Source organism: Diceros bicornis, chromosome 32 (genome assembly GCF_020826845.1).
Source record: "Diceros bicornis minor isolate mBicDic1 chromosome 32, mDicBic1.mat.cur, whole genome shotgun sequence".
Taxonomy (NCBI): Eukaryota; Metazoa; Chordata; class Mammalia; order Perissodactyla; family Rhinocerotidae; genus Diceros; species Diceros bicornis.
In genome coordinates this window covers 30254828-30279867 of record NC_080771.1, presented here as the reverse complement: position 1 = coordinate 30279867, position 25040 = coordinate 30254828, and the positions used below count along the sequence as shown (strand labels likewise).

Here is a 25040-nt window from a genome sequence, read left to right as displayed (position 1 = left end):
ATTCCCTGTCGTGGGGAGGGGGGCTGGGGAGGCTCCTTGGGTGCAGGCTCAAGGAACTTGGGCGTGACTCCCCGCACCCTGGCTAGTAGCAGCCCCCTGCCCTGCTCAAAACGTGGCTGCCCCAAGGGTGAGGGGAGAAGCACGAGGGAAGCGGTTTGCTGACTGTCGCTGCCAGACCTGCAGCATGAAGGAGAGGAGCCAGACTTGCAGAGAAGCTAGATGAAGGTGGGCCTCTCGTTCTTGCAACTTTCCAATGTGGGGCAGAGCTGCTGTCTGTTTGCTCTCCTTCCTTGGGCCTCGTCGGTGCCCCTTGGTTCATGATCAGGTGTATAGTACCCCATGACCGGGGGAAATCGGTGAGGACAAGCCTGCTGGCATCATTGGTGGCCTTGTTAACTCCCACCATTAACTCCAGAATGCTTCTCTACACCTTTCTTGTCTCTGATCCCTTGTCGGCCTCATTTTTTCCCCAACGTTGAATGTTCTCTACTCCACTTGGGCCCACATCTGGGTAGAGAGGAGGAAGCTGCCCGCCTCTATTTTGTTCGGTTTTGGGTGTTCCCAGAGGGCCCTTTTGCTGAATCACATCAGATGGTATTGTTGTCCTTGAGATTGATTCTCTCATAAGGTTAAGGCAGTGGTTCTCAGATTACGTGTATAAGGTTACCTGGCACCTTGTTAAGATGCAGATCCCATAGAGTCTGATTTACTAAGTCTGGGGTGGAGCCCTTTTGCAAGGACCCCGGTGACTCTAATGCATTTTGAGATGTGCTCTGTGGCATAATGGGGGCAGCAGTTAAGGTTCATGTCAGGTGTCAGTTTAAATCATTCACTACTTATTTTTGAGCACTTCCTAAGGGTTAGTCTCCATGCTTGGTGCTTGGAGCAGAGTAATGAAAAGATAGGTAGGGACTGCTCCCTCTGACACAATCTGCTCTCCAGCAAACTGAGAGTGGATGTCCCTAGGTCAGTGTTGAGAAGATTCCTGAGGCTGGCTCACTGGAAGGAGTAACCTGTGTGTTATATAGGTGGTATGTCTTGGCCGTACCTGCGCTGACCTTTTCTGTCATCACTGGGGTGATAAATGCCCCAACCACTGTCAGCTTTCAACACTCTAGTTAGAACTAACTTATTATCCAGGTCTTAGGGTAATTGGGGAGGGGAAGAGACTGGGAATCCTTGTGAGAAAGAGAGTGGTTTGGGGTTCTTGGAGAAGACCCAAGGCAGAGGGGGTTTTGTGGTTCTAGAACTTTCCAGCAAGGGGTCAGAGCAAGACATGGCTCCACTTATGTTTTCAACCAGAGGGAAGCCTGATGAAGCCAGTGTCCATGCCCGTGTGGAACCCTGGATGTCTTTCTCTCCCCCTTCCCTAACCCCACGTTCTCTGATCCCCTGCACCAAAGGATCCAGTTCCCAGTGGCACAAGTGTGAGCCAGCGGGGTTTTCAGCATAGAGGCGGGCTCATCTTTGCCTGGCAGAAGGAGATGGGGAGATCCTGGCTACGCTTTCACAACATTTGTTTTGGGGGTGGGCTGTTGCTTTTTATATGATTTTTAACTTGTCTTTGGTGAATTAAGGTTCTGCATACAGAAAAGCGACTTACGTAACATGTTACTCATTTACTGCTGACTTCCCTGATCTGTGCTGTGGGAACAAATGCTAAATTGGGGCTCTGGCGGGTGGTGTTTTGCCTTTAGACTGTGTTTTCCCCAGCAATGTTTGTGAAATGTACGCAGCAACTCAGTAGCGCTCTTGATTCTGATTCTTCTCCAGTAATGACAAATGGCTCTGTGGTCTGGGGACCATCTGCCTCAGTATTCCTTGGGGAGCTTGTTAAAAATGGGCTCCACCCCAGTCGAATGAATCGGGATCTCAGGGGGCAGGGTGTGGGATATGCATTTTAAGTGCTGAATTTGAACAGCCATGGGTGTATACAGTAGTTCCCGCGGAAGCATTTAGTTGTAAGTGATGGATGTTCGTAGATCCGTTTGTTGGTAGATCCAGAGTTATTCCTTGGATTTTAAGCTTGTAAATGGGACTGTGATTTGGTCCTTTGTAGGTTTAAAGCCTGACATAATTTCTCCTCCTTGCTAATCCACCTTTTACCAGGCATGTTGTTTTTTCTAAAACAGACTAGTTTTATCTATATGGAAAAGCTGTTGGGTTAGCTGATCCCTCTTGTGGTCTGGTCCAGGAGAACTTGGTCTGTCTTGTCTAAATAGGCCAAAGCATCGATCCTTTACACATTCAGATGAGCCTTTAACCTGTGGAAACATCCCTAAGTAGGAGCCCACGTTTCATTCTGAGCCCTAGCACAACCTAGATGCCCAGCGTTCTGCAGATTTCCACGAAGCCACTGAGTTTCCACTGTTGATGCAGATTCTGTGGCCCCGAGTTCACATTTCTTTGAATTTTGAAAATCATTTTTCTCGTGTTCTGGTGACTGTTGTCTGTTGCATAGGCACTGCCTCTCAGACGTTGCTTGATCCAGTGTTTCCAGAATTGTTCCTATCATTGAATGAGTCATCCCACACAAACAGGCAACATTTACCAATTTCTCTCCATTGATCTTTTAAAATTATCTCAGCTTTCACTTCTGTGATGTTTTTCTCTTCCTACTCACTCTTTCAGCATGATTATCGTTTTTCCCTTTATTGATCGTCATGGAGTAACCATGTTCTAAAGGCACTTCAGAACTAAGCACGAGCGTGGAAATGCGTTATGACTTTCAAGAACCTTGGACTCTCAAACGTGGAGCCGGCATCAGAATCCCCTGGAGGGCATGTGTGCCGTGCCAGTCCTGGAGTTTCTGATGCAGTCGGTGGGGAGGAGAGCCCGAGAGTCTGCATCTCTAGGCAGTTCCCAGATACTGCCACGGGTCCAGGACCCCACTTTCAGAACCACTTCTCTAGACTAATAAGCACCAAGATGGTTGAGACGGAATGACAGGTGGTGATGGTGAAGACCAGTTGGTGGCATTGGGGAGAGTTGACGCGCTTCTGCTCTGGACCTTGAGTTGCATTCATAAGAATGTATAAGTTGAAAGTTTGTGAAATGAAAAGTTGTAGGTTGAAAGTTTTAGAGAATGGGAACTTCCCTGGGATGAGGCCTCGGGGTTTACAGAGTACTTTCTATGATCATCATGGCAGTCCTGAGCGGTGGCTGCTATTGTTCTACTCATTTTACAGAGGAGGAGACTGAGGTTTCAAGTGCCCAGGTTGGGACTAGGAGAGAAATCCAAGCAATTCGACTCCAGAGCTGGCCCCTAGATCACTGCCCAGCTGGCTTCCGGGCAGTAGAGGGCAGTTCCTAGGCCCTGACAACTGATAAAAATACGCCCTGATTGGGGGGCCCGGGAGTGCTGGTGGGGCAGGAGCCACATCTTGGACTCACCCTCATTGCTTATTGGTGGAGGACATAATGCTTCTAAGCCTGAGATACTGTGACTAACTCTGTGCCATTCAATCTGAAACCTGGGATAAAATGCTCAGTTTCCTTAAAAAACACAACTTAACAAAATGAACTCAAGACAACTAGAAAACCTGAATAGAGCAATAACTGGAAAAGAAATTATTAAATCAGTCATTACAAAGCTCCCATAGAAAGCAGGAAGACGGCACACAAGGCCCGGATGGTCTTACAGGCAAGCCTACCAAATATTCTGGAACAGATCATCCCTCTCTTATCCAAATGGTTGCAGAGAACAGAAGAAGAGAAAACACTTCCACTCCTTTGACAAGGCCAGTATAACCTGGATTTCCAAAGCAGACCGGGAGGGGAGGAGCAAGGAAAATTATAGACCAGTTTCACTTAAGGATATAGTGGTAAAAGTCCTGAATACCCCTCCTGGGCTTGTTACAGTTCCCTCCATACTTCCTCAAAATTGTGAGTTTTCCAGAAACTTCTCATTCCGTGCCCCGAACTTCACCCCAGTTCATGACCTCGAGAATCACCACTGCTTCTCTGAGTGCCCAGCTTGTCCCTGGAAGTGGTCTAGAGGAAGCTGGCTCCAGAGGGCTCCGGGTGTCATGGGCAGTGGCCCCAAGCCATCTAGTGAATCACAGAAGGTCCGGAGAGGGTGTCCACTTGGCGGCCTCTTGTTAACGCAGGTATCCGTTTCCCTGGGCATAGCTGTTCTTTTAACACACTTCAAACACCCACCCCCAAGCCAACAGACTTTGACCAACCATTTTATTTTCCAAAAGCTGATCATTTTCTAAACCAATAACAACAAAAGCCTTAGGGATTCTTATGTTTTGTCTTGCAAAGCATGGCAAGCAAGTGACTTTGCTAATGAATGAACTTAAAACTTTTATGTGGTAATGTGAAGGCCATCCAACTTGGCCACTGCCTCTGAGTGGAAAGTGCCAGACTGTGATGGAAAATCTGACTGTCAGCTTGACCCGTGGCAAGTCCAGGGGGGAAATGGACTCTTCCAGTTGGTTTCCCAATCCTGGGTTTGATTTTGGCCTCCAGAAGAGGCTGATGGAATCTTGACCACTGTCAGGATTCCGAAATGGACTAATTACTTTCCCTGCCTGCTCAGATATTGTTTTCCTCTCTCAACTACCTCAAAAAAAGTCTGAGGAACTGTTTCCAAGTCACCATTCGTCAGCGGTGCACCAAAGTGGGTGGGGTGGGGAGTGGAAGGCACCCCCACCCAAGGTGCAAGCAGTGAGAGGGGGTGCATTGTCTGCAGAGGGTCTCAAAAACAATAATAAACATCAGTTTGCTGACGTTAGTGAAAAGCTGCTCCTCCCCACTGGGGCGGATCCCAGGCCCTGGGCTTGCCCCCACCTGCCACTGCCCATACGAAGACCAGTCTTCATTAATGATCGTGATAAGGGTGGTGCTGAGCTCCTTCAGTAGGCAAAGCCTGCTCACGTTTTGTGCCTGACAGACCGGATATCATCTAATCCCCTCAGTGGTTCTTTGACTTAGCAAGTTAACAACGTAGCAGTATAATAACAAGGTTAGCTAGGATTGGCCTTGCTTCTAGATGGGGAAACTGAGGCTCAGAAAGGTTGAGACCGAGCGTGCTGAGGGGAGGAGTTGGGGTGTGGTGTCAGGTCTGTGATGCTGAAGCTCTCAGAGGTCTGTGACCAGTTTTATAAACGGAAAAAGGTCCTTCAGAGATTTAGGTTCAAACCAGCAGAACTTTCCCTGGGTCCTAGGGCAACGTCTGGCCAGCACCCCCAGGCCTTCCTCTGAGATGTCTTCAGTGGTTCCAAAGATGCTGACTTGGTGTTTCCGGGAGATGGAATTGCTGGTCCTGAGTGGTTGTCCTCTGGGCCTTAGGTTAAATGACACACACACAGACACACACACACACACACACACACACGAACCCAAGGCCTCACTGCGAAGGTGACTCCTGAGTAAAGGCTGGAGGTGGTGAGAACATCTTGTTTTACACGTAAAACTCCATTTGTGTCAGGTGTGTGGATCTGCTTCGCTTTTAGCTGCCCAGGGTTTTATAGTGTGCAGATCAACTGTCCTCTCTCTGAAGGACGGTTAGGTGGCCTCCAGAGACACACGCTCTTGCCAACCCTGGCTATTGCCAATCTTTGTCATGTTTCTCCGAGCTCTGTTGTTTTGATTTTAGTTTACAGACGAGGGTGAGCATCTTCTCGTGTTCCTGCCACTTGTGTTTCTTTCCCTGGGAGTGGCCTGAGTGTAGTCATGCCATGCGTAGCAGGAGGTGACATTCAGTATGGTGGATGGACAAGGGCCACGTCGCCTCTGGCAAATTGCTTAGCCTCTCTGGGCCAAATTCTTCATTCACAGAATGCAGATATAATCATACCTCCTGGGGTTGGGGTAAAGAATAAGTGAATTCATTCAGAGAAAGCCCTTAAAATATTACCTGGCATATGGTGGACAGCTGATAAATATTATCTATTGTTATTTCAATCCTTTACCTGTTTTTCTAACTGGGGTCTTTTGTATTTTCTGATTTATTTTTTAGAGCACTTTACATATTTTGCATATTAGTCCCTTGTTATATATGTTAACTCAACCAGTACTCATTGAGTGACTACTGTGTACCAGGAACTGTTTAGACAAATAATTACAATACCATATACCATGATGGAAATATGCAGAAGATACTGAGGGAGCTATAAGCAGGGGTGCCTAAGCCAGCTTGGGAAGGAAGTTGGGAGAGGGCTTCTTAGAGGAGGTGATGCTCAAGCTGAGTCTGACAGAATGAGCCAGAACGCGTGAGGAAAAAGGCAGCAATGGTGGAAGGTGATAACAGGCATACACAGGGGCGTAGAGCCAATGATCAGCATGTGGGTGCATGATACCACATCACGAAGAGTATGGCCGCCCAACCAATTCTTAACACCCTGCAGGGGAGGCTGAAGCTCCAGGGAATTCTCTGTGCAGTCACGGTGGCTTAAGAACCAGCTAGATGGAGCCTGCAATAGGGGGTGTTTTGGGATTCTTTCTGGAGGGGGCTGAGGAAGTCCTTTATGCAGCCCATGCTCTCCAGGCCTGCGAAGCCTCCCTGATCTGGCCTGCCTTGAACCCTTCCCCACACCCGTCTCCCTGTGTTCTGCGTGTGTTCCTCTCCTCACCGGCGCTCATTGAGTGGTCAGCCTCCACTCCTCCTTCATGGCTGTCGAGCAGCGATTCCACCCTGGAAACCTCCCCTGGCTCCTGGGGTGGGTCAGCATCCATGTTTGTTTACATATGTAGAACTATGTTGCTTCACTGACCGCACTTAACCTCAGTTTGTGGTGGTCACATCCTGATTGATTGCTTGAATAATCTCTGCCTCCCTCGCTAGACTGTGAGCTCCATGAGGGCAAGGTGGTCTCTTTTTTTGCCTGTAGTTGTATCTTCAACACCTAACATGCCGGGCACATTGTAGGTGCTTAAGAAATACCTGCTGAATGAGGGCGTGAATGAATGAAAGAGGGAAAGCAGAAGGCTCTCCTGCTGTAGGATGTGGGTCCTGAGGCCCTGCTATGAATCCTTGTCACATCTGTCAGATCCTCCCATCAGTCATCTTGGTCTCACTCTCCCACCCTGGGTTGCTCCCTGCTTCTGGTACCATGTCGTGGAGAGCTAACGTCTTGTCAGGGCTCTTAACAGCAACTGAAGGATTCCCCTTCCGTTGTCTCGTCTGGCAGTTGTTTCACCATCTGCCATGGTGGCTCTACTTGCCAGCTTCCCCTCCGTTAATATTCACGCACTCTCCCTGGCTCTTAATTAAGCGCCTGGTCTCAAACCCCGCCCCGCCCTCCATCAAGGATATTGCGTACCCTTTTCAGCAGAGCGCATTCCATTTGGGTTGCATTTTCTGTATTTTGTGTAGTTCTTCGCTGTGGAAGAAAAAGTGTAGTTGACTTCTTGGAAGTCCCAGTTACAGAAAGGATTTTGAGATTTCTCCTTTAAGCTTGAGGTAAACTTGGGGGGAGCATGGTGAGGAAGAAACTGGAAAGAGTGAGCATGTGCTTTGGAGACAGAGGGTCTGTGAGTTCAAGTACAACCTGCCTCTTGCTGAGCCAGTGACTCTTGGCAAGTCTTATCAGCTTTGGAGTCTTGGTTTTCATCTCTGTTCTATGGGAATAAGCACACCCACCACAAAGGATGGAACCGTGAATCACGGCACACAGTTAGTGCAGAGTGGATGTTAATTTCTCTTCTTGCCCTTTCTTAGACTGTGTTGCTAATGGAACCTCTTGCTTTGCTCAAAGGCATGCTTTCTTACCCTACCCCCATATGTCCTGTTGCATTCTCATCGACACTAGGATATTAATTTTCATTCTATTTGTGTAGACCAGCAAGGCGAATTCAAGAGACCCCACTTCTGGGATTTCACTTCCGTCCTCAACAGAAGTCAGAGTCTTGAGTCTTCCACCCGCCATCTTGGTGACGATGGTACTAGGTTGGAGGTTTCCTTCTCCAAGTGTGTTCTTTCTTCTTCTGTAATATAGAGCTCTGGTGGTTTTTCCCACCTTCAGCCTCTTTCTCAACTCTCTCCCACTTCTCCATACTGGTGAAAGTGGATCTATGCTGAGTTCCCAGAGGTTAAACAAGATGTCCAGTTGCTGGCCTGGCTCTTTGCCAGCAGCTCCTCGCATCACTTGGTAGTGAAAGAGAAGCAACTGGCCACAGGTTTACTGGGCATCTGTGTGTGCCAGGCCTGGTATTGGGTGCTGAGGCTGCGGCTGTGTGAGAGATGGTTGCTGTCCTCGTCCAGCTCACACTCTTGTGGGGAAACCCGTGGTGTGGTAAACATTACAGCACGCCATGATGTGGGAGCACCCTGCATGAGTGAGGAGGCCACTGGAATTATGAGACTAGAGAAAGGACTTCCTGGGGGAAGCAGTGTCTAATCTGAGGCCTGAAGGATGTGTAGCATTTGATCAGGCAAAGAGGAGAAGGAAGAACATTCTGGACAGTAGGTACTGTATTTTATTAAGAAGATTTGTAGAAAATATGTAACATTTACCTCAGACATCATCAATAAACCACAGTTATGCTTTTTTCATCAAACATTTAGTGACTGCTATGAGCCAGCTAGAAGTGGGTCACTGTGTGCCTTGTTCTCAGAGTATGTTGATGAATAAGACAAGATGCTCACAGTTTAGGGAAGAAAACAAATAAATAGAGAAAAGACAAATAAAAAATTTCCATACCATGCCAAAATAGCCAATATTTATTTATCAAGGCTGTGCTGTGAGCCAGGCCCTATTCTTTGCACCATATATGTAGTAACTCATTCAATCCAGGAGGTAGGGTCTATTTCTCTGCCTATTTTACAGATGAGGAAACTGAGGGATATGGAGGTGCGATAACTTGCCTATGGTCTATCAGCTGGTAGGTGGCTGGTCTCAGCTTCAGATGTAGTTGGCCTGGCCCCAGACCCATATTCTTAACTATGCTGCTGTCAGCTTCTTGAGGGATGGAGTTATCTGGGAGTGCAGAGGAGAACTACCTCATAGTTGAAAACCCATTTTGTTCTGAGCCTTTTTAGATCATTATTTTTTTCTACGATTCAGTTTAAGATGCACCCACTGTGTGCTAGGAACTGGGAATAGAGAGATGACTAGGCTCGTGTTCTAAAGAACTCGAAGCTAATTAAACTAATTAAGGGATCAGATGGTCCCAAATGACCAGATGCAAAGCTGAGTGTGCTGAGAACTCAGGAAGGGCCTGGACAGACCACCCCAGGGGCCTTGGGAGTGGGCTGTTCCTGGGCACTTGGGGAGGAAGATACAGCTGCCTGGAAGAGAAGCGTTTCAGATGGCACTGAGGATTCGATGTGTGAAGGTGGATGGAAATGTCATTCTGGGCCAAGGGGACAGCTGAAGCAATGACCCAGAAGCAGGAAAGTGCAGAGAGTTTCAGAGAACCTCGAACAGTCCTGGAAATGAGAACGTTCAAGGGACAGGAATGGGAGTTCAGGTTGGAAAATAGGTTGAGGCCAGAAGGTAGAGTTTGTGAGCAGAGGAGTGTCAAGAAAAGATGAGAAAATGGGTTTTCAACAGCGTCACTTCATACTTTGAAGACCCTATGGCGTCTTTCGCCGTGTTCGAGGATTCTGGCCTAATAGTGCTCTGAGGGTCAGTATGACCATGGAGGGTTTAACATAGGAGACATGACCTGACCTCTGGAAAACGTTCATTTAATCGGGTTATTTTGCATTTTGCATTCATGCTTTGCTCTGCTATTTAAAACATTTAGATGTCTGATAATAAACATCATAAGATGTATGATCATCACTCCCAGTAGTTCTAAATAATCTTGGTAGAGTTTGATCAGGCAAAGAGAAGAAGGAAAAATGAAATTCTTCCTTGAACTTTCTTAATTCATAGTGTATGGATTTTATCAGGCTCGATTATAACATGCTAGATGATGGCTAACACGGCTAAGTAAGATTTTTTTAATGTACCTGTAAATTTGAGCTTTGCTATTGAATTCAGCCCTGAGATCAGGCATTCTGTGCATGGTGACAGGCTCTGGGACAATGACCAGCCCTGGAATAATGGTACAGGTATTGAGTTCAGGTGCATGTTGGGCTCTTTGAACTCCCATGACATGAGTGGGTGGAGTGACTGGCGGGTTTTTCAGCCTCAGTCCCCTCTCCCCACCTCTAAATATCCTGACCACCCAGCCCCACTTCTGTTGAAAGAAGCTACTGTCCCCACCTGCTGAATCTGATGGCAGCACCTCATTCCTTCTGATGTGCTGAGATGGAAAAAGGCCTGACACGTTAACTTTGCACCCTCGTACTTCCCCTCTCAGTGCCCTCTCAGAATGGTCTGCGATGCTGTAGGGATCTTTGGTGAGTCAACCACAGACCAGGAAATGGTTCTCATGCACAAGAACTATCACTTTCTCTTCTAAGAACTGCAGCTGGAAAACCCTAACCCCGCAGTCAACAAAGTGATGGTTTCGCTCAACTGTGGGACTGATGAGTCTTCTTTATTTTTAGCCTTCTCTCCACCCAACCCTCTCCACAGTTGGCTACTGAAGGTGTTCCGGTGTGAATGGCCCTTAGGGTGGTCCCAGCCCTCCCTTGTCTCTATGAATCATGTCTGCTTCCCAAGATGGTGATCATGACCGGAACACTGGGGAGAATGGACAGGAAGGGAAATGCCTGGCACTTGTATCTTTTTATGGGGCTTGCAGCAGATCCATCACGACTTCCTTATCCTGCTTTCTGGCCTCTTGCTCTCACTCTCCTACTTTTGGTCAGGAGATAGAAACTTTTATAGGTCCTCCTTTATAAGTCTGGCACTTACTTATCTACTCATTCATTTATTACGCAATGACTGGGCCACTTCTGTGTGCTGGGCTGCACTGGTTCTGAAGATACAGGAATCACTAACACAGCCCTTGTCTTTAAGAATCCGTCTGAGGGTGAGGAGGGAATCAGACACGGGAGAAAAGGTCTGTCAGGATTTGCAAGGTATGCAAGTTAATTATCTTGCAGCGTGATGACCTGTGTTGTCCAATATGGTAGCCACCAACCACATGTGGTTAAAGTTAGCTTTCAATTAATTAACATTAAACAAAAGTTTTAAAATTTCAATAGCCATATGTGGCTGTTGGTCACTGTATTGGGCCTTGCAGATATAGAACATTTCCATCATTGTGGGGTGTTCTCTTGGACAATGTTGAATCAGACTGTAAGATCCATATCTGTTTCTGCCCAGCAGTGTATCCCAGGTGCCAGGCTTGTTGTAGACACACGTTAATTACATACTGAATGGATGGAGGAAGCTGTGTAAAGGCTGCAAAAAAGGAAGGGTGTATAAATAGCCGCAAGAAGAGAGATGTGCTCTCTGGAAGAATTCCTAAGCAGGTAACAGTGGAGCTGTGTTGAGAAGGCTGAGGAGACTTTACCAGGTGGGCAAGGGCGGAAGGGTGTTCCAGGAGAGAGAATGACTCCGGTCTCGTGACTTCTTCCTTCTGCATCCTGATGGCTCAATCCACGAAAGGTGTTACTATTTCCTTCGCAAGGGAAGGAAACTTCTAGCACTCATACCGTGTTCTCTCCCCAGGCCTCTTTGAGAGGTGAGATCTCGCTTGGCTGTTGTGAGGCAGAAGGACCAGGTGTGATATTAGTACGAGTCATCTAGGTGTGAGATCAACCTGATTTCAGAAAACAAATGTTTTCATGCACATGACTAATACAGAGGTGTGACTGACACGTTAAGAAATGAATATGGAACGCTTCCCAGCATTGGGAGCATTGAGTATGAGATTGGCACCTGGTATGATGAGGTTGTTCCAGTTAGTTTCCTCCATTTGTTTTTCACTCATTTATTCACTTGATGAGCACCATGTTGAGCATTTGCTGTCTGCCAGGCACTGTGCTCAGTCCTGCAGACACAAAGGTGAATAATTCTCAGGCTTGTCCTCAAAGAGCCCACAGTCCAGTGGAGGCATCAGGCAGATGTATAGATGATGATAACCTGCAAAAAGGGCTTGGCTTGGTAATAGCGTCACATGACACCAGAACCAGGTGTAGTGCCCGAATTTTCTTTCCTGCTTTGTTCAGCAAAGACTAGTCTCTTTGGAAGAAAAGCAGAACATCCCTCAGAGCCAACACTAGCATTAGGTTTTAGAGTCTTGATGCTTGAGTCAAGCATCAAGTTTTAAGGCAAGGTGCTGGAGTTTGGACCCCATCCTGGCATTTCCTAGTGGCATGACCTTGGGTTTTGGTTTTCTCTTCTGTAAAATGTGGATAAAACAGTGTTTTACGTGGTGGTTGTTAGGATTGAATGAGATAAGCTGTGTGAATCACGTAGTAAGCACTCAGCAAAATATGATTATTGCATTATGGTGAACAATTGAAAGGACATTGAGGATGATGCTGTACCAACTATGGAAGCCTTCATTTCGTATTGTTCTGGGGCAGGTAAAGATCACCCCTTGCCTAGTTGCCCATAATAATCAAAGAGCTGCTCTAGTTTCTAAGAAATACTGTGTGTGTGTGGAACCGGCATGGATAACGCATCCCTCAACTGAGGATAGCATCCTTTGGTGATCTGTCTAGACTCTTCCTTCCTTCCTCCCAGTCCGGAGGAAGCTTGGTGCTCCTCTGTGCTTGGGGTTTGACATGTTCTCCATGAAGTCAGTGGGCATGGACCTCTAGGCTGTGTTTCCTCAAAACTGAGACTGTGTGGCAGAAGTGTCCTGTGGTCTGCCCCTTGTCTGTCCAGTCCTTTGTGGCCTCCCCTAGACCTTTACCTTCCACTGTTCCGGAAAGCTCACCCCTGGTCCCAGGGCAGCTTATTTGTCAGATAACACGTTTCTGTTTCTCTTTGTGGATCTTACAAGCTGCAGTGCATTTCCTGACACACTTTTTCTTGCTGCACAATGGCAACTGCACCCCATTTCTTGACCCTTTTGGAGTCATTCTGCCATTTCTCAGTTGGTTAGACAGGTTTCCTTCCCCTCCAGCTGAGTTGAGATGTCTTTTCAGTCTGTAAGAGTCTCTCCTTAGGGAATCTTCCACACACCTGGATCCCTTATTCCAGATTCTTTGTCCAATCTGATCATCTCTGTCTTTTTTTTTTTTTTTTTTTTTTTGTGAGGAGATCAGCCCTGAGCTAACATCCGCCAATCCTCCTCTTTTTTTGCTGAGGAAGACGGCCCTGGGCTAACATCGGTGCCTATCTTCCTCCACTTTATATGGGACGCCGCCACAGCATGGCTTACCAAGCAGTACTTCGGTGCGCGCCCGGGATCCGAACCAGCGAACCCCGGGCCGCCGCAGCGGAGTGCGCGCACTTAACCGCTTGCGCCACCGGGCCAGCCCCTCATCTCTGTCTTTTAATATATGAGTTTAATCTGTTCACAGATTAACATTTAGATTTTTTCTCCTATTTTATTTTGCATTTTCTTTTCATCTGTTTCTCTGCTTGCTCTCCCATTCCCATCCCATGACCTTTTCATGCTTTTTTATTGAATTGATACATTTTATATATTTCCTCTTCCTGGGCTGACTTGGAAACTAGCTATAGATTGTATTTGTATTCTTAAATTTTAGCATACATACTTAACTATAAATTTTTCTACAAAATATGATGTCCTCCTATTGAATATAGCAAGGAGGACCCTACTTGGCTTTAAGTTCTCGTTGGACATCTTGTTTCTGTTTTATATACCCAATGTTGTTAAACACCAAAGATTATATTTATTATTTTTACAGCCAGCAATTACTGAAAAAATTTTTAATCAACTTTGTTTCTTTTATCATCCTGAGTCTTCCTCTGAATTAAATGATTTTCTGAAGTTTCTCTTTGTAATTCTTTCAGACTCTGTGGTAGATAAACTCTCTTAGTGTTGGGATATCTGAAAATGCCCATTTTCTTGGGCCTTTAAATGCTGTTTTAGCTGGGTACAAAACTATTGGTTGACAGTTATTTTCTCTCGGCATTTGATGATAGTGTAGTTCATTTTTTTGAGGCCTCTGTTATTGCTGTCAGTCTGTCATTCCTTTTTGATAATGTGATTTTTTTCTCCATGCTATATTTTATGATCTTCTCTTTACCTGTGACATCGTGCAGTTTCATTATCATTTTTCTCTTTATCCTGCTTCATCCTCAGATTACTCTTTCAAACTAAGAACTTGTCTTTTTCTAAGTTCTAGGAAGTATTCAGCTATTATCTCTTCAAATATTCCTTCCTTAGAGTTGTCTCTTGTATGGAATTTTAATTTGATTCTTATGTGCAGGGTTCTATTTTTACAAATGTATTTATCTTTTTATTTTAAAATAATTTCAAACTTACAGAAAACATTATAGAGAGAACTTCTTTTCAGATTTGTCAGTTTTTAACATTTTACCTTGTTTGCTCTCTCTTTGTCTGTATATGTCTGTGTGTTTATGTATATGTGCATGTATGTGTGTATATGGATAAATATAGACTCACACATACATTCACACTCAGAAGTTATATACAAATAATTATAGAAATGATTATTCTTTTTCTGACACATTTGTGTATAGATTACATACATCATGCCTCTGTACCCCTTAATATTCAGTGTGGGTATTTTCTAAGGTAAAGGATATTCTCTTAAGTCAACACAGCACAGTTATGAAATTCAAGAAATTTAGCATCAGTACAGTACTTTTGTCTAATCTGTGGTCCCTATTCCAATTTTCTCTGTTATCCCAAAAATATCCTTTAGAGAATTCTTTCCTCCAATGTGGAGTCCAGTCCAGACGCTTTAGTTGTCTGCTGCTTTAGTCTCCTCTAATCTGGAACAGTTTCTTGGTCTTCCATTGTCTTTAATGACACTGACATTTTTAAGAGTACAAGCTAATTATTTTACAGAGTGTTCCTCAATTTGGGTTCCTCTGATGTTTCCTCAAGATTAGATTCAAGTTATTCATCTCCACTGACATACCTGATATCATGTTATTTCTTCTCTCTTATCCATCCATCGTCCATCTGTCTGTCTGTCTATCGTTTCTACTTATTATCAGTACAGACTTGAAGATTATTATTTTGTGCAATGGTTTATAATCCATTACTGCTCCTTACTTATTTTTATGTTCAAATTGTCCCAGATTTGGCCAGTGGGAGCCCCTTCAAGCTGCCTCATCTGTCCTTTTGACATCCCTGGTTATTCTTTTGATCTCTTCCTTACTTCCAGGTACAATAAGATTTTCCAGCCCAACTTGTACCTTGCCTGTCCAGCCCTGGAAGCAGTCATTTCTTTGGAGAAGTCCTGGTTTATTTTAGTGGGGGTTGGTATTTAGAAGCGAACATCTGGGATCTAAGTGCTCATTGTAGAGTTTCATTTGTTCTAAGCCCTTTCAGTGGACAGAGCTAGGAAATATATATAATTTTTAAAATCATGAGTTCATACCGATACCTCCAATTCCATTCTAATCCCACCAGACTTTTCCTTGCCTTCCCCCATTCCATATTTGCATGTCTCTTCTTCCATAGAGAGAACCCTATCTCTCTATAACATCACACATTTACTCATTTGCTCAAGCCTATATTGCTCATAAAATAATTTTAGAATTTCTCCACCCTTACCACTGTGAAAACAAACCCAAGAAGAGCTCAAGGTTTGTTTGAGGGCATATAAGTCATAATATCACACCCAAAAGTTATTTGTATCGATTCCCGCCCCCGCTTCAGTGTGCTTATGTTATTCACTTGAAATATGATGGGATTAATTTCTTTCTATTTGCATTCAGTTAATTTTTCCCCATCCTTGTCGATTTTATTTTCTTAACATGCTTTAACATCCTTCCAAAAATTAAAACAAAAATATTTACTCAGAGAGTGTCACTCCTTCCGCATCCCTTTCACTCTCTGTCAACCACTTGTGGGTAACCAATTTCATTGTTTTCTGGTTTATTCTTCCTGCATTTCTTTTTTTGCAAAAATAAGCAGATTTATCTATTTACTCTTCTTTCTTACACTCTCTTGACTCTCTTCACCTGAAGATATATTTTGGAAATCACTCCATGTTAGTTCATAGAGATAGTGCTCATTCGTTTTACAGCAGCATAGTATTCCATTGTGTGAATGTAAATAGTTTATTTCCCCAGTCTATGCTTGGATATTTAGGTATTTTCCAATATTTTGTGATTGTAAATAATGCTGTGAAGAATAATCTTGTGCATATATATTTTTGTACTGTTAGAGGTATATTTTCTTGTTGCATTTCTAGAAGTGGGATTGCTGGGTTGAGAGTAAATGTATAAACAGTTTTGTCATCTATTGCCAAGTTCCCTTCCATAGCAGTTGTACCATTTTGCATTCCACCCACAATTAAGAGAATGCCCAACTCCCCACATCCTCTCTAGACGAGTATATTGTCAAGATTTTGAACTTTTGCTAAGCTAATGGGTAAAAAATGGTATCTCAGTGTAGTTTTAATTTTCATTTCTTTTATTGAATTTTAATTTGCATTATTCTTTTGAGTGAAGTTGAAATCTTATGTTTAAAGGCCATTTTTATGTAATCTTTGTAGATGTCTGTCCATATCATCTGTCCATTTTTGTCCTGGAGGAATTTTGGTCTTTTTGTCTTCAGTGTTTAAAAGTTCTCTACAATTTGAAGGTCTCAGTCTTTTATCTGTAATAAGCAAATATTTTTTATTCCTGTTTGTCATTTGTCTTTTAATTAGTTCTTGACCTTATTCCTATCCTTGTCTTCTTTCTGTCTGCTTTTGTTTGAGAATTTCTTGTTTATTTTAAATGAATGTTTGTCTAACAGCTATCACGTTGAGCATTCTAAACATTCCTCTTTTAAAGTCTTCCTCAGATTGTTTCATGATATTCATTTTATTTTATTTGGAGTAATTCATGTCACAAGTGTTGATTTTGTGGGCTAGATTTCTAAGCATTAGGTATCTTCCTGTTTTGGAATTGTGGTGTACAGGCTCATTTCCAGAAGGAAGGTTTGTTTTATTTTTCTTTGCTTTCTCTCTCTCCCTGTCTCTCTAACAATTCGTGTTTGCCTCCACCTGGCCCAGAGCTCCCAGGAAAGCCTTAGCCGTGGGCAGCACGTGGTTCTGTTACTGTTGTTCTGCCTTGATGGAGGGGCCTCACGCCATCCCCTGGTGTCAGCCCCTCTCCCACCCTGCGTGGGAGACTTCGTTTCTGCCGCCCTCTAGTCCGCTTCCTGCCCACCACTCCCGGCTCCCACCCCTGATTAGTCCTCCGTGTTGGTGTTCTGCCTCTCACACACACACGATTATCTTGTTTGTGCGCCCAGTGTTTTACCTGTCACTTCTGCGTGTTTGGAGCAGAGGGCCCATGTCAGAGCGTGATTTTATGGAGCCTTCTTCATGGGAAATAGTTCTCTGTACTCCGAAGGCAGGAATGTGAGAAGGCTTGAAGGGAGCAGAAGGAAGGAAACCAGCATGATGGGGGGTTTCCTGTGTCCCAGAAGTGCAGCAAGAATCATTTCCTTTACTTCACAACAATCCCGCGAGGCGGGAATGGCTTCTCTCATTCCACATGCGAAAAGTGGGGCGCAGAGTGGGTAGTGAGCCGCCCAGCCTTGTGGCCCCTGAGAGGAGGCAGTGTGGGGGTTTGAATGATGGTCCGTCATTGGGTTTCACTCTGACTTTCGGGCTCATCAGGGCGGTCTGTCCCCTCTCTGCCTGGAATGCCCCGTCTCTCGTCCTGGGTCCGTGCCCCGGGCTTAGAGAGAGGGTGTGGGCTGGGAGTAACAGAAGCATGGCTGTGAGGACTCACCAGTTAATTCCTCTTTTCTAGAATGACTTGGCGTCCTTCAGCCAACATTTATGAAGTGCCTAGGATGAGCCAGGCACTCGGCTCATCCTATATCGGTTCTTTAGTTAGACTACCTCAAAACAACCCTGAAGAGCAGGTACTATTAACCCCATCTTATAATCGAGGAGACAATGCTCAAGAGCTCGTGTGGCTTACTCGCTTCTCTCAGTTATGGAGCACAGGGCTGGGATATCCATGCTGTGTGACTGCAAAGCCCTAAATCCATGCTTCCAGTATGTTCTATTTCCCATGGTGCCTTCCCTGCCAGCCTGCCGCAGTCTCTCGAGAGGTTTGATGCCCCAGAAGGGGAGAGGTCTGGAGGACACTCAGTGTGAGGGCCGAGTCTGAGGGGCTGTGAGGGGGACTTCCCTCTGCGTCTCCTGGAGGGCCCGTTTCAGTCACTTATATTCAGAAATGTAACGCAGCCACATGTGACGTGAATTCAGGCCCTCAAGGAGTCTGTCCTCCCTTCCTTGGCCCAGAGGGTGGCGCATCTTCCAAGTCACCATGGGAGACTCAGGCCCACTGTCCTGATAGAGAAAAAGGCTTTAAATTCACAGAGACACCTGCCCCCCCATTATTCTTTATCACATCACCATATTGTTTTGCCATCGGTAATTATTTTAGGTGTCAATTGACTTGTTAACTTTCCATCTGCCCCGCCCGAAGCAAGCTCTGTGGGGGCAGGGACCTTATTTCTCTAATTTTTGTTGGCTCTCCATCATCTAGTATGATAGCTAGAGATAGGAAGTGATAAGTAGATTTTGAATGAATAAAATGAGGGACAGCTGGCTCCAATCCTGGCTCTATCATTTAAAACCTTTGTGGCTTCCAGGAAGCGATTCACTTTTCCTTATCTGCAAAATGGACTCACAATGGTGGTTTCCTAGGACTGTTGAGAAATTTAGAGACAGCATATATAGAGCTGCTCAAAAAAGGTAACCCTCACGTCCTCCTCCTTGATATAATTGTTAATTAGCACTTCAACTCGGTTGGGGGGCAGAAGGATTTTATTCAGACCTTTCCTTGATGTACCCACGCCCTGAACTCCTGCCATCTCACCAGGCGGGAGCCCAGTGTCCACTGAGAGCAGCTCCTGTAACAGGCTAACCTCTGCCAGGAGGACCGCAGCACGGATCCGCCTGGGCTGCTAAGAAACCGTGGCCAGCTCCAATTAGGAAGCCCTTCTGAGGAGCTGAAGGTTTTGAGGTTAACGCTGAAGAAACAGCTCCCTTTACACAGCCTTTTAATTAAATGCGCGCGTTTATTTTCCGGAGTTCATTGAATCATTTTACCCGCATCGTGGTGTTTGACAAAGCCCAGTTGCTTTGGGTAACGGAAAAGTACAAAATGAGGAGGCTTCATGGAGTCTGTCAGATGGCACAGGCACTGCTGCTTCTGTGCCCCTTGGCGACTGGGCGCTCATCTGGGTGGGGACCCGGCATCTGGAAGGAGGGGTCCAGGGAAGCATTTCTTGGTCCCTGCCTTTGGCTTGGTTCTTGAGATTCCAAGAACCCCAATGCTAATTAAGGATCTGAGTCCACCCAGAGGTGGACCCAGGGCTCCAGAGGCTAAGGAACAATTCCCATGCACTTCTCGGTGCACATATCTTGTGCTGGGCTGCATTGTGCGTGACCTGCCCTCAAGATGCTCACAATATTGTTGGAGAGACTGGGTTCATGCAGAAAATATTACCGGAATACTTTTCTGCTGAACCAGGCTGTAATGATTATAAAGCAAGTAAGAGCCACCATTTATGCATTGCTTGCTATATCCTGGGTCCTTTAAATATGTTATCTCATCTGACCCTTGTAACCTGTTCTCTGAGGATCAGCAAACGGGGGTGTCCACTCTATCTACAGCAATTTTCCTAAGAGGGGGACAGATTTGGCCTCAGGGGGCTGGCTTCTGCTTGGTTCCAGCGTTTGTCTCCATAGTGACTTCTTGTCTTTCCCTGCCAAAAACAAAAGGTTCCGACAATGCTCAGCACATAGTAAGTCCTTCTCTGTGTTTCCTTGTACCCTTCCTCCCGCGTCACTGCGCCTTAGTGAGGTCATCTTTGAGATGCGGCTCCATCCTGCGCAGGCAGTCACTGCCCCCCGCCCCCCCACCCCCCAGCAGAAATGGTGCCACTCAGCAAGGTTCTCAGACCTTCGTCAGGATTCAGGCGCAGGGCTTGAGGAAGACTGCTCAGAGCTCGACACCGGGGTGGTGCCTGGTGATGGACGAATCCCTGGGTTGTCTGGACCCTGGTTCTGAAAGCCTGGTCGCTGGAGCGGTGGCAGCAGATTGGGGTGGACCAGCAGGCTGGGTTCTAACAGTTCTGCAGGTGATCCTGATGGTGCCCAAGTGTAAGACCTGCTGCTCCAGGTTCTCAAACCTGCTTGCTTGTCAGAATCACCTGGGAGGTGTTCTGTGTATTTCTTTATTATTAACTTAATTGTAGAATATATTCTTTAAAATAAACTTCACTTTTTAAACGGTTTTAGATTTACAGAAAAACTGGGAAGATAATACAGAGAGTTCTTATATACCCTGCACTCAGCTTCTGCTATTGTTGTTAACGTTTTACATTAGAATGGCACATTAGTTACAGTTGATGAACCAATATTGATACCTTATTATTAACTAAAGTCCATATTTTATTCAGTTTTTGCCTAATGTCTGTTCAAGCATCTCATCAGGATCCCACGTTACATTTAGTTGTCCTGTCTCCTTAGGCTCCTCTGAGCTGTGACAGTTTCTCAGACTTTCCTGGTTTTTGATGACCTTCACAGTTTTAAAGTGCACTGATTAGGTGTTTTGTAGAATGTCCCTCAATTTGGATTTGTTAGATGTTTTTCTCATGGTTAGACTGGGGTTGTGGGTTTTTGGGAGGAAGACCAGAGAGGTACAGTGCCCTTCTCCTCACATCATGTCAAGGGAACGTGCCAGCACCATGACTTGTCACTGTGGGTGTTGGTCTGGATCTCCTGGCTGAGGGGGCTTTGACTTCTCCATCAGCCCCAGTCAGGTTTCTCCTCTGTCGAGTTACTCTCCCCGCCCCTGACTTTCCACACTGTACTGTTTGGAAGGAAGTCACTATGCACAGCCCACACTTAAAGTGGGGAGTTTTGCTCCCCTTCCTTGAGGGCAGAGTATCTATGTAAACTATTTGGAGTTCTTCTGTGTGGGAGATTTGTCTGTTCTCTCCCGTTTATTCATTTATTCAGTCATTTATTTATATCGATGTGGACTCATGGATATTCTATACTTTCAGTTATAATGCAATACTACGCTATTTTGTTGATCAAATTTTCCATCTTTGGCCGTTGGGAGCTCTCCCAGTTGGCGTTTATGTCCTTTTGACATACCTCCATAATTGTGAAGTTTATCATTTTTTTTCAGTACTTCCTTTCAGCCACTACAAGCTTATCTTGTCTATTCCCTGCCCCAGTCCTAGAATCAGCCATTTCTCCAGGGAGCCCTAGTTCCTTTTATTGAGAATGGTATCAGAAACCCAGATCTGGGGGCTAGGTGTGCTCACTGCTAATTGGGACGTCATTGATTCTGGGCGCTCTCAGCTGACAGCAAAGAAGTACACATGTATGTACTAACCTGTGTGTACACACTTATCCATCAATATTTCTGTATATAACCATCTGTATCTGCACTAAGCTAAACATGAGGTCATACTGATCTCTTCAACTCCAATCCATTACCGCATGGATCATTCTAGCCTCCTCCCCTTGCTTCTCCGTAAACTCCCACACCAACAGTGAGAAACCTTGTTCCTACCATCTGCTGTCCATTTATGTACTTGCTCAGCTCCAGCATACATGTGTAGTGGTATCAGAATCGTCAACTCGTGCCCGCCTCCGTGGGAGTCAACTTTATCAGCTGGAGTGCAGTGCTGGTGTTCAGGTTATTTGCCTTTACTTTTGCAGACTCCACTCATTCCTCAAGTTACTTAGGTCAGCTCCTCTCCCCCCACCCCCTTCAGTGAGGTTGTTTCATACATTTGTAATACAGTTGGATTCTTCTGTCACATTCTACATCCCATCCTCGGATTCCTTCAGTCTCTTAAATTTTTTAAAAATTTGCGAACTTTAAGGTTCAGTGTGCTGTAAAGTTCTTTGGGTTTTGACAAATGCATAACGTCTCGTGTTCACCACTATAGTATCATACAGAATAGTTTCACTGCCCTAAAAATCCCCTGTGCTTCACCTTTCCACCTTCCTCTTATTCCACCTGAACCCCTGGAAACCACTGATCTTTTTACTGTTTCTATACTTTTGCCTTTTCTAGAACATCATATAATTGGAGTCATGCAATGTGTAGCCTTTTCAGACTGGCTTCTTTCACTTAGGAATACGCATTTAAGATTCACTCATGTATTTTCTTGGCTTGATAACTAGTTTCTTTATACTGTCGAATAATATTCCATTGTATGAATGTGCCACAGAGTGTTTATCCATTCATCTATTAAGGGACATGTTGATTGCTTCCAGTTGTTGGTGATTATGAATAAAGCTGCAGTTTATGTTTTGTGGCCGTAAGTTTTCAAAGCAGCGGGTTCCCCGTTGCTGGAGGCATCCAAGCAGAAGCTGGGTGCGCATGGGCGGGTGTGTGGGAGAGGGGATTCAAGGATCAGGTGGGGCCCTTCACAGAGATCCCTTTTTGCCCTCCTCCAGATTTGGAGATGGAGCAGTTAAGCCACGGATGCTTAACTTCGCCACCCCAGAACCGAGGGTGCACGGGGTCCCCGGCACATCTGACCCTGTCGATGGAAATCTGAACGTTCTCTGCTTGCGACGCTTTTGTGCGATTGTTCCTGTGTCAGTTTCTCACTTTGTTGGTCTGACTTTGGCAGGCTCCGCGCTGACCAACGGGGCATTAACCCTGCACAGCCCCGTGAAGAGGAAGCTGGAGGCAGAGAAGGACTACGTCTTCGACAAGAGGCTCAGGTACAGCGTCCGCCAGAATGAGAGCAACTGCCGGTTCCGGGACATCGTGGTGCGGAAGGAGGAGGGCTTCACGCACATCCTGCTGTCCAGTCAGACCTCGGACAACAATGCGCTGACCCCCGAGGTGAGAGGGCCAGCATCAGAGGCAGGGTCCGGCAGGGAGGGCCTCTCCCTCAGTCAGAACAGGGCACAGCTTTCTCTCTGTTCCATTGAGGAGCTGATGCAAATAGCCAGCACGCACACAAGCCTGGCTGTAGGACACAGTGTGCTGATCACTTGGCATGTGTCATCCATTGGATCTTTATGACCAGGTGACGATGTCATTCCCTTGTACCGTGAAGACCCTAGTAGACAGAATCAGAAAACTGATCAGAGTCACTTAATTAGTCAGGGGGCAGCCGGAGAATCAAAAAATCATATTTTTGGCTTTTCCAGCTAAACTGCATGGTAGTCAATATGTCAAATTTCTGTGCTTTAGGTGGAATGCTATTCACTCAGCTCACTTACATTTTTTTATTGAGATATAATCCACATACCATAAATTTCACCCTTTTAAAATGTACAATTCAGTGGTTTTTAGTATAGTCACAAAGTTGTGCAACCATCACCACTATCTAATTCCAGAACATTTCCATCACCCCGAAAGGAAACTCTGTACCCGTTAGCAGTCACTCCCCTGCTCCCTTCCCCGAGTCCCTGGCAACCAGTAATCTACTTTCTGTCTCCAGGGACATTTCATGTAAATGGGATTGTACAGTGTGTGGTCTTCTATGACTGGCTTCTTTCACCGAGCATAATGTTTTCAAGGTTTATTCGTGTTGTAGCATGTCTGTGCTTCATTCCTTTTCATTGTATGGTTATACCACATTTTGTCTATTAGTTCTTCGGTTTAGGGACATTTGAGTTGGTTCCACTTTTCGCTATTATGAATAATATTGCTAGGAACATTTGTGTACACATTTTTGTGTGAACATATGTTTTCAGTTTTCTTGGATATACTCCTAATCGTGGAATTGCTGGGTCATATGGTAACTCCATATTTAACTTTTGGAGGAATTGCCAAACTGTTTTCCACAGCGGCTGCACCATTTTACATTCACACCAGCAGTAAGTATGTGAAGGTTCAAATTTCTCTGCATCCTCACCAACACTTGCTATTGTCTGTCTTTTCGATGGTAGCCGTTTTAGTGGGCATGAGGTGGTATCTCATTGTGGTTTTGATTTGCGTTTACCTAACATCTGATGATGTTGGACGCCTTTTCATGTGCTGATATTGGCCATTTGTCTGTCTTTGGACAATGGTCTATTCAAATCCTTTGCTTATTTTTAAAATTGGGTTTTTTCAAATTTTGAGTTATAAGAGTTCTTCGAATATTCTGGATACTAGGCCCTTTTCAGATACAGGATTTGAAAATACTTCCTCCCGTTCTGTGGGTTGTCTTGTTACTTTCTTGATGGTGTCCTTTGACGTACAATTTTTAAAATTTTGATGCAGTCCAATTTATCTTTTTTCTACATTACTTTTTTAATGCTAATCATATTGTCTTAGGTGAACAGAACTGGGAAACAATGAATACTTAATACAGTTAGGTAGACAACACCATTCAAAATATGAGGTACTTAGAGGGGAGCAGTGAAGAGATTCTTGATGGTGCGAATGTGGGAAAGCCCTCAGCCGGGCAGCCCTCTCCAGCTATAGCCACCTGGGGCAGGGCGTAGAGTGACAATGACAGCAGCGACAGTGCAGTAGCTCTTTGTGCTTTGTATTTATTATTATCCCATTTCATCCCACCAGCACCCTCCTGATGTAGGATTATTATGATCCCCATCTTACAGATGAGGAAACAGGCTCAGAGAACTTACCAGGCCTGGGAGCACACAGCTTAACTGAATGTCCCTTTGGGAGGACAGGGCAGGCACCCCTGTCACTTTTGCTCACCGTTTTGTCTCTCGCATGCAGCCCAGTGCCTGGCGCATTGAAGACAGTTAACTCCAAACCCCCTTTCTCCTGACCCCACAATATCCTGCACTCTGCTTTCCGTAGTACCAATGAAGACATGGAGGGTTGACCACAGGGGTGTGTTTTGGGGGGACACACTCGGTAGCACTTTGAGGAGTGCTGCCCACCCAGACTGGGATTGGTAGGATGGCCTGGCATTGCCCAGTGTATCCACACACTCGGGGAGGCCCAGGAAGTGGGGTGGGGTGGGAGGTGCTGTGTCCTTGAACTTGTTGTCACATGTCCTAGCATTATGATTCACATGGACTGTGGTTCTTTTACAGAGTTGTGGGTGCAGCAGTCAGGAATGACTGCCAGCCTGTAAGGGAAGAGATGTGGGTAAAGCCTTTGTAGTTT

The 25040-nt window shown here is 45.4% G+C and overlaps 1 protein-coding gene across 1 annotated transcript in view; it reads left to right on the top strand.

Annotated features, from left to right (window-relative positions):
- Positions 1–25040, top strand: part of CDYL2 (chromodomain Y like 2) — a 152968-nt gene that overhangs the window by 107446 nt on the left and 20482 nt on the right. The window contains exon 3 of the mRNA XM_058528340.1: positions 22591–22808. Coding sequence (XP_058384323.1) covers positions 22591–22808 — 218 coding nt within the window. The remainder of the gene's footprint in view (positions 1–22590; positions 22809–25040) is intronic.